Here is a 15,800-nt window from a genome sequence, read left to right as displayed (position 1 = left end):
GCTCTCCAGGGACTTGCCTGGCTCTTCAGTATGTAGCTTATTCAGCCCATTCAACCCAAAGCTCAAAGTTCTCATCACTGCTGTTAAACTGTACCTTTCCTGGTATACACAATATGCGCTTTTCTGTGTGCATAAGATACATAGCAAAGGAACAAGAGGTGTACGGTTACAGGTACCACCTCAGTGATGATGAATGGTACAGTTTAGGACCCTTTTTTCTGAGAGTGTATAAAGAAAATCTTTAAGCCTCCCACAGCTGCTGTCATTCCCATTCTTATGAAATCTGGCCTTGACTTCTCTAATCTCTAATCTCCTATTTCTAGATTCAGCTAGAAAACTTTTGGTAGTTAATAAAATTTTCTTCCCATTTAGCTTTCCATACAGGACGGCATGGTGACCAGGGTCCCTGCTGCGATCCTGAGTTCGGGTTACTGTCTGTCCAGAGTTTCACATTCTCCCTGTGTTTCCTCCAGGTTCTCTCGTTTCATCCCACTGTCCAAAAACAAAAGTGCATATAGGTCATTTGAGTGTGTGTGTGTGTGTGCGCGCGAGCAAATGAGTGAGTGTGTGTGTGTGTGAGTGAGTGTGTGTGTGTGAGTGAGTGAGTGTGTGTGTGAGTGTGTGTGTGTGTGTGTGTGAGTGTGTGTGAGTGTGTGTGTGTGTGTGTGTGTGTGTGTGTGTGCGCATGGTACCCCGTGATGAACTGGCATCCTAACCAGGGTGAATTCTCCCGCCTCGCACTGTGTTACTGGGAGAGGTTTCGGATTTACCGCGATCCTGCCCAGGATAAAGTGCTTACAGAAATGAACGAATGACTGCATGATTGAATGAATAAATGAATGAATAAATGTTTTCCATAAATACATTGTACTAGACTGCACTTTTATGATTCCACCATCTAGCCATCTCTATTTGTGTAAATACCAGTGCTCTGTGTCTCAGCTCGTGGCGTTACACTCTCTTTGCCTGATTTACACGTCAATGGACTTCTAGAAATCCCTAAATTCTCTCTGTACATTTATAGAAAAAGATCAAACTCTGAGACCTCTTTATGTCTCTCACAGATTGCTCCCTTATGTCCCATAAAGGGGACATGATTTTTATGATAAGTACATAATGTAGTCATACATTAATATTATTGCAAAAATCATTTAAAAAAATACGAAGTTATTATTTTTACTACTATCATTAGTAGTAGTAGTAGTAGTAGTAGTAGTAATGGTAATAGAGTATAGTTGTTAAGAAATCATATAGTGTACTGTGTTCTTCTTCCACTTGTTTATTTCCCGTGCCCCAGGAAGAGTATGTGCATGCCAGTGACATGGCTATAAAACAGGACTTTGTTTTCTTTATTAAAAGGGTATGTGCATATTGGTACATCATATACAGTCCTATACAGTATCAAATCATATATTGGCACACAGTGTCATGTAGCATCAAAAATGGATCAACAGGTAATTTGCTAGAGTGCTAATATAACCAAAATTAAATTATTTGTGGGATGAACATGCAAATTTGGCAAGCAAATTTTTATTCTGCTCTCCTTTGCAGATGTTAGGCACAGTACAGGCAAAAGCCTGAAATGTTTATGGCTTAGGTTTACGATACTTGTTTCTTTAACTGCATTTCAAACAATGTTGTGTCCTAATGCAAGTCACTCAGGTCAGAAGAATGAAGATTAATAACCAAACTAACTGAAGGAGAAAACATGAAAATAGCTGAGTAAAATACAGAAACTTCTACAGGGCTATTTTTAATGTGAAGGCTTTGAAGTTAAAGACAATCTGAAGATACTGGAGTGTGTGCTACAGCTGGCACAAGTGAAATGTTTTCTTTTTAAATCTTACACCATGACAGTCAATCAAGGGTCAAACACTCCACATGTGACTATCCTGCAGTCTTGTTTGGGCCTTTCGTTATAAGTGGGCACCTCTTCTAGTCTCCTAAGAATCTCTGTGCCTTCAACAACTTGCCTGAAGGAGAGAGAAAAATGCAATACTGAGAAAAATACTGTAAGAAAAAAAAAGTCTGTATTTCTTTTCTTTTTTTTAAATTGGTGTTAAATATAAAGTCTTTCTATTCCATAGCTCCCTGATTATAGTATTTTCTGCTCCATCCGTTTGAATTCTTTCACTGGATTCTTAAAAGGTCATTTATATTATGTCTCAAACAGGGCCTACACTTATGTTTAATGGCGACAAATTTTGTTAAGAGATTGTTATCTCTATCATATATAATGAATTATTATTGATTATGTCAACGTTTACACCGGTAGATACACTGTATGACCATAACACTCGTATGTGCTTGTTGAACATCCCATTCCAGATGTATTCCTCCATTTGCTGTTATAATAACTACACTCATCCTGTACGATTGTGTGCTTGTGACACCAGTTGGGGAAGAACCACATATGAGTGTGTTGGTCAGGTGTCCACAAACCTTTGGCCATATAGTGAGCTTCAGCTCAAGCAAGCTCAAAGCCACTACTGCAGTAATGGGGTTTAGAAACGTAATGTACACTACTGAGGGAAATCCAGAGAGTGACCGTCCCCCTTTCTACATGAGTTGCGCTCCCCACACAGTAAGTGCTGCTTCGTTTTGGTTTGTCTTCATGAAAACGTGTATTTACAGTCATGGGAAAAAGAAAGTACACCCTCCTTCAATTCTATGTTTTTATTTATCAGCACCTAAATAACAGTTGTGTGGTCCTCACCAACTTCTATAAACAAACAAATAACCTCAAGTGACAAAAAAAAAAGAACACAACAGATATATAAAAATATGCAGTCATTTTTTTCCTAAAAGTGAACCAACATTCAGAAACCAGGTGAGAAAAACAACTACACCCTATAATTCAGTAACATGTAGAACCATCTTTAGCAACAATAACTTGAAGTAAATATTTTCTCTAGGAGTTTATCAGTCTCTCACATCGTTTTGGAGAAGTTTTGACTTGTAGGTCACAGGATGTAGCTCTTGGGTTTTTCTTTATATCTCTGAGCATAAAACAATCTGACCTTGGACTGAATTTGCTGAAAACGTCTGAAAATGCCCGCTCCTGGGAAGATTGGCAACTGACTTGAAGGCTCTCCATTTGTAAACAGTCCTTCTCACTGTAGAATAGTGAACTTCAAAATGTTTGGAGATGGCCTTATAACCCTTCCCAGATTGAGGAGCAGCAACAGTTGCTTCTCTGAGGTCATGCCTGATGTTCTTTCTTTTTGGCATGATGTAGAGACACACCTGAGTGCTCCAGAACACTAAACTGATTTTATAGAGGTAGTCACACTTGTGCATTTCATTAGTAACATCTGGCTGCTAATTACTCTTTTAATGATTGTGGAAATAGGAAGGGTGTGCTTATTTTTCCCCAACTGGTTTCTGAATTAAGGTTTACTTTTTGGGAAAAATTATTACATATTGAATTCTGGTGTGTGTTTTGTTTTGTTGTCCTGAGGTTATATACTATGAGGACCACACAATCGTTATTTAGGCCCTGATAATTAAAAGCATAGAATTGAAGGAGGGTGTACTTTCTTTTTCTCATGACTGTATCTTCAGTTCTAGTCTTGACTCCACCTCTGTCCTGTCATTGGTGTTTCCCTGAGTGTGTCCAAGTGTTCAGAGTTCATTCTTTTGATATGCTTGTCTATTTATATCCTCCTCTGTCTTTGTCTGATTGCAAAGTCTTGTCTGTGGTACCATGCGTTACTAAGCATCGTTTTCCCTTTTACCCCACATTACACAGTGTACAGATGCAAAAGATGGAAAACGTGCACAGTGGTACACAAAGTTTCTTGAAATTTTTTTTTTCTGACAGCTATGAAGTGCCTCTAAAATTGTAGAAATGAAACGAGTTCTCCACCATGATGTGAAGTCCACGACAGCATGGCTGAAACACTTACCCAAAGGCCACATATTTTCTGTCCATCCACAGGGCTGGCTGTAGTGTGATGTAGAACTGAGAGCTGTTAGTGTGGGGACCTCGGTTGGCCATGCCCAGGATTCCTCGCTTGTTGTGAGACACAGAGAAATTTTCATCTGGGAACATGGCATCAGTTGCTGATTATATATTATATTATATTATATTATATTATATTATATTATATTATATTATATTATATTATATTATATTATATTATATTATATTATATTATATTATAGTATAGTATAGTATAGTATAGTATAGTATACTATTTGAATATTTTAAAGAGAACGCATCAAAATTCCACAGACAAAAGAGACTGGAACTCATACTGTTGTTGTTTATTAGAGAAAATTCTGTCAATCACTTTGCCACCTATGCCAAGGCTAAAAGCTTGTCTGTGATATTTAGTGGCATTTTTATTTATTTTTGGTGTCAGTATTAATGCTTTCTTATATGCAAAAATCAAGCAGAAACCCAATCATAGCAAATGGTTACATAGCAAATTATTTACTTACTACTTGTATGTATACAAGTTTTCATAGTGTCTAGTTACGTTTTAAAAGGTTGTGTGGACAATAATCTTGTACCTTCAAATGTTGGGCCATAGATGGACTCCCCACCATTGCCTCTGCTTTGTACTGTAATGTCTGTAATACAGGCAAAAAAAATTCAAACCTAATTGATCAGCTAAAACATTTTTGCTTATTTTGTTTTGCATTGGAGGTTCAATGCTAATGTGGCTAATGAGTAATGGAAGTCTGCTTCACCCACCTAGACGTGTGTGTGTGTGTGTGTGTGTGTATGTTATAGTATAGTACCTCCTCCCTGCACCCAGCCATTAGGTACTATTCTGTTGAATAAGGAGTCCTTATAGCAAAGTGCGAGTTCGCTTTGAGAGGTGCCTGCCTCTCCAGTGCACAGGGCTTTAAAGTTTTCACATGTCTTTGGACACAGATCTGAGAAAAGCTGATGAAAACACAAACATCTTAATCAGAAGGCACATATATGACAACTACTGTTCAGATGTTTTACAAAATGGATAAAATTAACTGTGGAGTCCATTCAGCTAACCCTTAAGTAGACCTTACCTCAAACAGCATTCGCCCAACTGCCTCGCCTCCAATCGCAACATCCATATATACAAATATATGCTGTAAAGGGAGATAGCAAGCATGAGTAATGGCATACTTATGTATTAAATAATATAGCAAGATATTACACCACTGCCCTCTACTGTTTTAGCATACTTGCTTGCAGCTGGTGTGAAAGGCTTACTGGACACTGTTGGGTTTCTGTGTGTAGAGTATCGTGACTCTGAGGTGAGCAGGGTGATGGGAAAGGGGAGGGGTGTGAGCCGCCTTCTGGGCAAACAATTCACACCTCTCCACAGTAACACTGGTACAATGAACTGATAGTAAAACACTGTATATAACTGCCACAATAAAAATAAAAAATTTAAACCTAGTAGGCTAGGTAAAAAAAAAAAGAACTACTTATGAAAACTACAAATTCTTAAATCCCTGAGTGTCTTCATATGAGCCATTAACCACTAATGTGGAGTGTGACATCACAAATAAATTCAATGCTGAACATTTGCAGGCCCAAAACAGGCAGAAATAACATTTTTTGTCCTCTGGTAAAAAAGAGTTAAAGTGATAAATATATATTTTAATTTTTTCAGTAACTTAGGACATAATATCAAGCATAGCATACCCGGTGGGCAATTCAAACTAATTTTAGTAGCCTCCTTATACTCTCCTTTTGTACATACACTATATGACCAAAAGTATGTGGACACCTGAATACTGAACATCCCATTCCAAAACCATGGACAGTAATATTCAGCTCTTCCCTCTTTGCTGTTATAATAAGCTCCACTCTTCTGGGAAGGCTTTCCACTAGACTTTGGAGCGTGGCTTTCAGCCACAAGAGCACAAGAGTTTGGGCACTGATGTTAGGCGAAAAGGTCTGGCACAGAGCTGGCATCTGATTGTTCACTGGGGTTGAGCTCTGAGCTCTGTGCAGGTCACTCGAGTTCTTCTACACCGATAAACCATGTCTTTATGGCGGTCACTTTGTGCCACTTAGTTCCAGTAAAGTGAAATCTTATTGCTTCATCATACTAAGACATTCTAGACAATCGTGTCTTTCCAATTTTGTGGCAACAGTTTGGGGCCTCAAATGGGTGGTCAGGCGTCCACATACTTTTTGCCATATAGAGGTATATTTCAGTTTCTCTTTAACTGACACACACACAAACGCCAGTTAGTTGGTGATGGGGAGCTCAGTGTGCACTCCGCACTGGCACTAGCCTGACCTCCTCTGTGTGAGCGGGTCAGAAAGACCAGATCAAAAAGACAGGGCTCTGAGGCTACGTTTACACGACAACGATGTAGTCAAAAACGAAAAAGTTTTTCTCTTGCATTTTCAAAAAGTTTCATGTATACACGACAACGTTTTCAAAATGATTCGCGTTTACACATATCCGCGATAATGGGCAAAAACGCTGTATTACGTATGCCAGGCCAGTAGTTGTTCGCTCTTGCCTTTACAATAGACACGTACTACGCGCGCGCAAGACGTTCCCGTATTGGGTGTTTACATGGAGACGATAATGGCGGCGTTTTCAAAAACTTGCACTTTGAAACCTGTTTTCAAAAATATGCGCTTTCAGTCCCCAAAACGCCATTGTCGTGTAAACGAACAGGCAAAATGCATAGAAAGTTTCCCGTTTTTGGCTGAAAACGTTGTCGTGTAAATGGCCCCTGAGAGTATTACCCCTGTGCTGTGCAGGTGTCTGCTGTAGCACTCCTGGGCGAGTGCCGCGTAAAGCGCTTGTGGACGGTAGAAGGTGAAGGTCCACTGTTTCTCTGCCCAACTGCACAGCTGCTTCTCATCACCCAGCACACTGCCGTTCACCCAGCACACGACATTCCCGGGGTACTGCCACATCTCCCCCCTGAGCTCCTGCACGACAAGACGGCAGCTTTATCCACGTCAAAGACACTCTAACCCTGCGATAGTCACTCTAACCCTGTGATAAAGTCACCCTAACCCTGTGATAAAGACACCCTAACCCTGTGATAGTCACTCTAACCCTGTGATAAAGTCACCCTAACCCTGTGATAAAGACACCCTAACCCTGTGATAAAGACACCCTAACCCTGCGATAAAGTCACCCTAACCCTGTGATAAAGACACCCTAACCCTGCGATAAAGTCACCCTAACCCTGTGATAAAGTCACCCTAACCCTGTGATAAAGACACCCTAACCCTGTGATAAAGACACTCTAACCCTGCGATAAAGACACTCTAACCCTGTGATAGTCACCCTAACCCTGTGATAAAGACACTCTAACCCTGTGATAAAGACACCCTAACCCTGTGATAAAGTCACCCTAACCCTGTGATAAAGTCACCCTAACCCTGTGATAAAGACACCCTAACCCTGTGATAAAGTCACCCTAACCCTGTGATAAAGTCACCCTAACCCTGTGATAAAGACACCCTAACCCTGCGATAAAGACACCCTAACCCTGCGATAAAGTCACCCTAACCCTGTGATAAAGACACCCTAACCCTGCGATAAAGTCACCCTAACCCTGTGATAAAGTCACCCTAACCCTGCGATAAAGACACCCTAACCCTGCGATAAAGACACCCTAACCCTGTGATAGTCACCCTAACCCTGCGATAAAGACACCCTAACCCTGCGATAAAGACACCCTAACCCTGTGATAAAGTCACCCTAACCCTGTGATAAAGACACTCTAACCCTGTGATAAAGACACCCTAACCCTGCGATAAAGACACCCTAACCCTGTGATAAAGTCACCCTAACCCTGTGATAAAGTCACCCTAACCCTGTGATAAAGACACTCTAACCCTGTGATAGTCACCCTAACCCTGTGATAAAGTCACCCTAACCCTGTGATAAAGACACCCTAACCCTGTGATAAAGTCACCCTAACCCTGTGATAAAGTCACCCTAACCCTGTGATAAAGTCACCCTAACCCTGTGATAGTCACCCTAACCCTGTGATAAAGACACCCTAACCCTGTGATAAAGACACCCTAACCCTGTGATAAAGACACCCTAACCCTGTGATAAAGACACCCTAACCCTGTGATAAAGTCACCCTAACCCTGTGATAGTCACCCTAACCCTGTGATAGTCACCCTAACCCTGTGATAAAGACACCCTAACCCTGTGATAAAGACACCCTAACCCTGTGATAAAGACACCCTAACCCTGCGATAAAGACACTCTAACCCTGCGATAAAGACACTCTAACCCTGTGATAAAGACACCCTAACCCTGTGATAAAGACACCCTAACCCTGTGATAAAGTCACCCTAACCCTGTGACAGTCACCCTAACCCTGCGATAAAGACACCCTAACCCTGTGATAGTCACCCTAACCCTGTGATAGTCACCCTAACCCTGTGATAAAGACACCCTAACCCTGTGATAAAGACACCCTAACCCTGTGATAAAGACACCCTAACCCTGCGATAAAGACACTCTAACCCTGCGATAAAGACACTCTAACCCTGTGATAAAGACACTCTAACCCTGTGATAAAGACACCCTAACCCTGCGATAAAGACACCCTAACCCTGTGATAAAGACACCCTAACCCTGTGATAGTCACCCTAACCCTGCGATAAAGACACCCTAACCCTGTGATAAAGACACCCTAACCCTGTGATAAAGACACCCTAACCCTGCGATAAAGACACCCTAACCCTGTGATAAAGACACCCTAACCCTGTGATAAAGTCACCCTAACCCTGTGATAAAGACACCCTAACCCTGTGATAGTCACCCTAACCCTGCAATAAAGACACCCTAACCCTGTGATAAAGTCACCCTAACCCTGTGATAAAGACACCCTAACCCTGTGATAAAGACACCCTAACCCTGTGATAAAGACACCCTAACCCTGTGATAAAGACACCCTAACCCTGTGATAAAGACACTCTAACCCTGCGATAAAGTCACCCTAACCCTGTGATAGTCACCCTAACCCTGTGATAAAGTCACCCTAACCCTGTGATAAAGACACCCTAACCCTGTGATAAAGACACCCTAACCCTGTGATAGTCACCCTAACCCTGTGATAAAGACACCCTAACCCTGCGATAAAGACACTCTAACCCTGCGATAAAGTCACCCTAACCCTGTGATAGTCACCCTAACCCTGTGATAAAGTCACCCTAACCCTGTGATAAAGACACCCTAACCCTGTGATAAAGACACCCTAACCCTGTGATAGTCACCCTAACCCTGCGATAAAGACACCCTAACCCTGTGATAAAGTCACCCTAACCCTGTGATAGTCACCCTAACCCTGTGATAAAGACACCCTAACCCTGTGATAAAGACACCCTAACCCTGTGATAAAGACACTCTAACCTTGTGATAAAGTCACCCTAACCCTGTGATAAAGACACCCTAACCCTGTGATAGTCACCCTAACCCTGTGATAGTCACCCTAACCCTGTGATAAAGACACCCTAACCCTGTGATAAAGTCACTCTAACCCTGTGATAAAGTCACCCTAACCCTGTGATAAAGTCACCCTAACCCTGTGATAAAGACACCCTAACCCTGTGATAAAGACACTCTAACCCTGTGATAAAGACACCCTAACCCTGTGATAAAGACACTCTAACCCTGTGATAAAGACACCCTAACCCTGTGATAAAGACACTCTAACCCTGTGATAAAGTCACCCTAACCCTGTGATAAAGACACTCTAACCCTGTGATAAAGTCACCCTAACCCTGTGATAAAGACACCCTAACCCTGTGATAAAGTCACCCTAACCCTGTGATAAAGACACCCTAACCCTGTGATAAAGTCACCCTAACCCTGCGATAGTCACCCTAACCCTGTGATAAAGACACCCTAACCCTGTGATAAAGTCACTCTAACCCTGTGATAAAGTCACCCTAACCCTGTGATAAAGACACCCTAACCCTGTGATAAAGTCACCCTAACCCTGTGATAAAGACACCCTAATCCTGTGATAAAGACACCCTAACCCTGCGATAAAGACACCCTAACCCTGTGATAAAGACACCCTAACCCTGTGATAAAGACACCCTAACCCTGTGATAAAGTCACCCTAACCCTGTGATAAAGTCACCCTAACCCTGTGACAGTCACCCTAACCCTGTGACAGTCACCCTAACCCTGTGATAAAGACACCCTAACCCTGTGATAAAGACACCCTAACCCTGTGATAAAGTCACCCTAACCCTGTGATAAAGTCACCCTAACCCTGTGACAGTCACCCTAACCCTGTGACAGTCACCCTAACCCTGTGATAAAGACACCCTAACCCTTCGATAAAGACACCCTAACCCTGTGATAAAGACACCCTAACCCTGTGATAAAGTCACCCTAACCCTGTGATAAAGACACCCTAACCCTGTGACAGTCACCCTAACCCTGTGATAAAGACACCCTAACCCTGTGATAAAGTCACCCTAACCCTGTGATAAAGACACCCTAACCCTGTGATAAAGACACCCTAACCCTGTGATAAAGACACTCTAACCCTGTGATAAAGACACCCTAACCCTGTGATAAAGACACCCTAACCCTGTGATAAAGTCACCCTAACCCTGCGATAAAGACACCCTAACCCTGTGATAAAGTCACCCTAACCCTGTGATAAAGACACCCTAACCCTGTGATAGTCACCCTAACCCTGTGATAAAGTCACCCTAACCCTGTGATAAAGTCACCCTAACCCTGTGACAGTCACCCTAACCCTGTGATAAAGTCACCCTAACCCTGTGATAAAGTCACCCTAACCCTGTGACAGTCACCCTAACCCTGTGATAAAGTCACCCTAACCCTGTGATAAAGACACCCTAACCCTGTGATAAAGTCACCCTAACCCTGTGATAAAGTCACCCTAACCCTGTGACAGTCACCCTAACCCTGTGATAAAGTCACTCTAACCCTGTGACAGTCACCCTAACCCTGTGATAAAGACACCCTAACCCTGTGATAAAGACACCCTAACCCTGTGACAGTCACCCTAACCCTGTGATAAAGTCACCCTAACCCTGTGATAAAGACACCCTAACCCTGTGACAGTCACCCTAACCCTGTGATAAAGACACCCTAACCCTGTGATAAAGTCACCCTAACCCTGTGATAAAGTCACCCTAACCCTGTGACAGTCACCCTAACCCTGTGACAGTCACCCTAACCCTGTGATAAAGACACCCTAACCCTGTGATAAAGACACCCTAACCCTGTGATAAAGTCACCCTAACCCTGTGATAAAGTCACCCTAACCCTGTGACAGTCACCCTAACCCTGTGATAAAGACACCCTAACCCTGTGATAAAGTCACCCTAACCCTGTGATAAAGACACCCTAACCCTGCGATAAAGACACCCTAACCCTGTGATAGTCACCCTAACCCTGTGATAAAGACACTCTAACCCTGTGATAAAGTCACCCTAACCCTGTGATAAAGACACCCTAACCCTGTGATAAAGACACCCTAACCCTGTGATAAAGACACCCTAACCCTGTGATAGTCACCCTAACCCTGTGATAAAGACACCCTAACCCTGTGATAAAGTCACTCTAACCCTGTGATAAAGTCACCCTAACCCTGTGATAAAGTCACTCTAACCCTGTGATAAAGTCACCCTAACCCCGTGATAAAGTCACCCTAACCCTGTGATAAAGTCACCCTAACCCTGTGATAAAGTCACCCTAACCCCGTGATAAAGACACCCTAACCCCGTGATAAAGTCACCCTAACCCTGTGATAAAGTCACCCTAACCCTGTGATAGTCACCCTAACCCTGTGATAAAGTCACCCTAACCCTGTGATAAAGACACTCTAACCCTGTGATAAAGTCACCCTAACCCTGTGATAAAGACACCCTAACCCTGTGATAGTCACCCTAACCCTGTGATAAAGACACCCTAACCCTGTGATAAAGTCACCCTAACCCCGTGATAAAGTCACCCTAACCCTGTGATAAAGACACCCTAACCCTGTGATAAAGTCACCCTAACCTTGTGATAAAGTCACCCTAACCCTGTGATAAAGACACCCTAACCCTGTGATAGTCACCCTAACCCTGCGATAAAGACACTCTAACCCTGTGATAAAGTCACCCTAACCCTGTGATAGTCACCCTAACCCTGTGATAAAGTCACCCTAACCCTGTGATAAAGACACCCTAACCCTGTGATAAAGACACCCTAACCCTGTGATAGTCACCCTAACCCTGTGATAAAGACACCCTAACCCTGTGATAAAGTCACCCTAACCCCGTGATAAAGTCACCCTAACCCTGTGATAAAGACACCCTAACCCTGTGATAAAGTCACCCTAACCTTGTGATAAAGTCACTCTAACCCTGTGATAAAGACACCCTAACCCTGTGATAGTCACCCTAACCCTGTGATAGTCACCCTAACCTTGTGATAGTCACCCTAACCCTGTGATAAAGACACCCTAACCCCGTGATAAAGTCACCCTAACCCTGTGATAAAGACACCCTAACCCTGTGATAAAGTCACTCTAACCCTGTGATAAAGTCACCCTAACCCTGTGATAAAGTCACCCTAACCCTGTGATAGTCACCCTAACCCTGTGATAAAGACACCCTAACCCTGTGATAAAGACACCCTAACCCTGTGATAGTCACCCTAACCCTGCGATAAAGACACTCTAACCCTGTGATAAAGACACCCTAACCCTGTGATAAAGACACCCTAACCCTGTGATAAAGACACCCTAACCCTGTGATAGTCACCCTAACCCTGTGATAAAGACACCCTAACCCTGTGATAAAGACACCCTAACCCTGTGATAAAGACACCCTAACCCTGTGATAGTCACCCTAACCCTGTGATAAAGACACTCTAACCCTGTGATAAAGACACCCTAACCCTGTGATAAAGTCACCCTAACCCTGTGATAAAGACACCCTAACCCTGTGATAAAGACACCCTAACCCTGTGATAAAGTCACCCTAACCCTGCGATAAAGTCACCCTAACCCTGCGATAAAGACACTCTAACCCTGTGATAAAGACACCCTAACCCTGTGATAAAGACACTCTAACCCTGCGATAAAGACACTCTAACCCTGTGATAAAGTCACCCTAACCCTGTGATAAAGTCACGCTAACCCTGTGATAAAGACACCCTAACCCTGTGATAAAGACACCCTAACCCTGTGATAAAGTCACGCTAACCCTGTGATAAAGACACCCTAACCCTGTGATAAAGACACCCTAACCCTGTGATAAAGTCACCCTAACCCTGTGATAAAGACACCCTAACCCTGTGATAAAGTCACCCTAACCCTGTGATAAAGACACCCTAACCCTGTGATAAAGTCACCCTAACCCTGTGATAAAGACACCCTAACCCTGTGATAAAGTCACCCTAACCCTGTGATAAAGTCACCCTAACCCTGCGATAAAGACACTCTAACCCTGTGATAAAGACACCCTAACCCTGTGATAAAGACACCCTAACCCTGTGATAAAGACACCCTAACCCTGTGATAAAGTCACCCTAACCCTGTGATAAAGACACCCTAACCCTGTGATAAAGTCACCCTAACCCTGTGATAAAGTCACCCTAACCCTGTGATAAAGTCACCCTAACCCTGTGATAAAGTCACCCTAACCCTGTGATAAAGACACCCTAACCCTGTGATAAAGTCACCCTAACCCTGTGATAAAGTCACCCTAACCCTGCGATAAAGACACTCTAACCCTGTGATAAAGACACCCTAACCCTGTGATAAAGACACTCTAACCCTGCGATAAAGACACTCTAACCCTGTGATAAAGTCACCCTAACCCTGTGATAAAGTCACGCTAACCCTGTGATAAAGACACCCTAACCCTGTGATAAAGACACCCTAACCCTGTGATAAAGTCACCCTAACCCTGTGATAAAGACACCCTAACCCTGTGATAAAGACACCCTAACCCTGTGATAAAGACACTCTAACCCTGTGATAAAGTCACCCTAACCCTGTGATAAAGACACCCTAACCCTGTGATCTGAAATAAATTAACACTAAATGCATAAAGATGAGAGAACATCACCTTTCTTTTATCCGTTATGTAGACATGCCAGTCACTTTCAAGCATCGGGCGAATGGTGGGATCAGCAAATGAAGCTGGGAAGTTTTGTTTCAGTGCCTGCATTGAAAATTTTAATTAAAAAAAAGAATAAAAATGATTTAAATGAATAAAGAAACACTTTTTGTCAGTTACAGACGTGACCACAGATTCATTTCGCTGAATAATTACCTCTGCAATACTTTTAGCCGCATGAAAATTATGCGTTTTTAACAAACCAACAATTTCCAGCTGTATTTCCAACGCCATGTTTAACTACTGCGCGTCCACATGAACCGGCTAGTAAACAAGCCGGGCGGTTTCTATGGTAACCGGAACGACTGGCGCACAAAGATGACGTAAGTTTCTATTTTACTCAAAATACACACACGCAAATCAGAACTAGGAGTTACTCAAGATATGTGAGATGGTCTGCAAAAAATCTTTGTGACACCATTTAACAATAAACAAAACAAAAATGAAGGTTTTCATTTAACTCATCCTCGTACTTCGAAATATCTACTTTAAAAACATATATGTATGTATATATATATATATGTTTTTAAAGTAGGTATTTAAAAATTTATAATATCTATTTATAGAATCAAACACTGCTGAGAATGTTGAAAAGAGCTTTAGTATGAGCATCAGAGACATTTTTTTTAATTTCATCAACATTTGTAGCTTTAGGTCTATAATATCCAAGTGAAGTTATGGACTGAATAATGAATGAGACTTGGGCATAAACTGTCTTAAGTAAGTATGATCTTAGGCTGTCCAAATGAGACCATCCTCAGCCATCTTTAGGGTATCTGTGGCATCATCCACAGCAAACCCTAGCCATCTTCAGCAGCAGTGAGTGATTCTCAAGTGAAGGAGCTTCATGCAGAAGTAGAGCACCAGGATGGATCAGGCAGGTCTGGAGGGCAGAAGGAGTAACGTGTAGCCTGACAGAGAAAGAAAGAGAGAGAGAGAGAGAGAGAGAGAGAGAGGAAAGGAGTGAGAACAGATTATTAGGTATGCTCCTGTCCTATAGTAGTTTAAAAGGAAGTATATTGTGTGCAAAGTGGAAGCAGGGACCCCAGCAGGACTAGCTGAAATGGAGAGCCAGAAGGTAACACAGGCATGAAGACACCCTGGGACATAAATTGGCCCGCCTCTCCACCGTCAACAAACCTGAGTGAACTTGTGAAAGTCTCTCCATGGACCCCCAGATCTGCTCCTTTACCTAAGAGAAGGCTATTAACAAAAGACTTGACTAAATAAAAAGGTGTTCAGCCTAAACATTGAAAGTTTGTCTGAGTTCTTTTATCATCTTTTAGTACAGTCCTTTAGTAAATGTAATCTTTTAGTAAAGTTATGTGTAAATGTTGTATAAGCCAAACTAAAGAAAAAAATTCCCCTGGATTTACAAGTTTCAGAAATGATGCTTTTCTTCATACACACATGCATATGTTGATGAATACCAATCACCCATAGATGTGTGCATGACACAGCTGATTTGCATTTGATGACGCCCACAAAACTCCATAAAAGGCAATGCTCACACAGCTGAAATAGTTCTTTCACAGAGGTAGAAGTGAACGTTATTTTGACTCACATCAATGCCAATAAAAAATATTATTAAACAGTGTAATAACCCCTAAAAAGGCCAAAATCTGGAACCAAATTACAGAAAACGTTAATTAGTAGTGAATTAAGCGAGGTGAAAAGAAAATGATTTCACATGGAAAACTGA

At 42.3% G+C, this 15,800-nt stretch overlaps 1 protein-coding gene across 1 annotated transcript; it reads right to left on the bottom strand.

Annotated features, from left to right (window-relative positions):
• Positions 1 to 1,272: 1,272 nt before the first annotated feature.
• Positions 1,273 to 14,383, bottom strand: ppil6 (peptidylprolyl isomerase (cyclophilin)-like 6). Its single transcript, XM_026946962.3, has 8 exons — positions 14,255 to 14,383; positions 14,048 to 14,143; positions 6,710 to 6,898; positions 5,020 to 5,082; positions 4,750 to 4,897; positions 4,519 to 4,578; positions 3,909 to 4,044; positions 1,273 to 1,973 (listed from the first exon to the last, which is right to left on the bottom strand). The coding sequence occupies exons 1-8, from the start codon at positions 14,330 to 14,332 to the stop codon at positions 1,862 to 1,864; spliced, it is 882 nt and encodes a 293-aa protein (XP_026802763.3). The 5' UTR covers positions 14,333 to 14,383; the 3' UTR covers positions 1,273 to 1,861.
• Positions 14,384 to 15,800: the final 1,417 nt, after the last annotated feature.

This window comes from Pangasianodon hypophthalmus, chromosome 19 (genome assembly GCF_027358585.1).
Source record: "Pangasianodon hypophthalmus isolate fPanHyp1 chromosome 19, fPanHyp1.pri, whole genome shotgun sequence".
NCBI classification, from domain to species: Eukaryota; Metazoa; Chordata; class Actinopteri; order Siluriformes; family Pangasiidae; genus Pangasianodon; species Pangasianodon hypophthalmus.
Note: the sequence above shows the minus strand (reverse complement) of the source record. Positions and strands in the feature narration are given on the sequence as shown.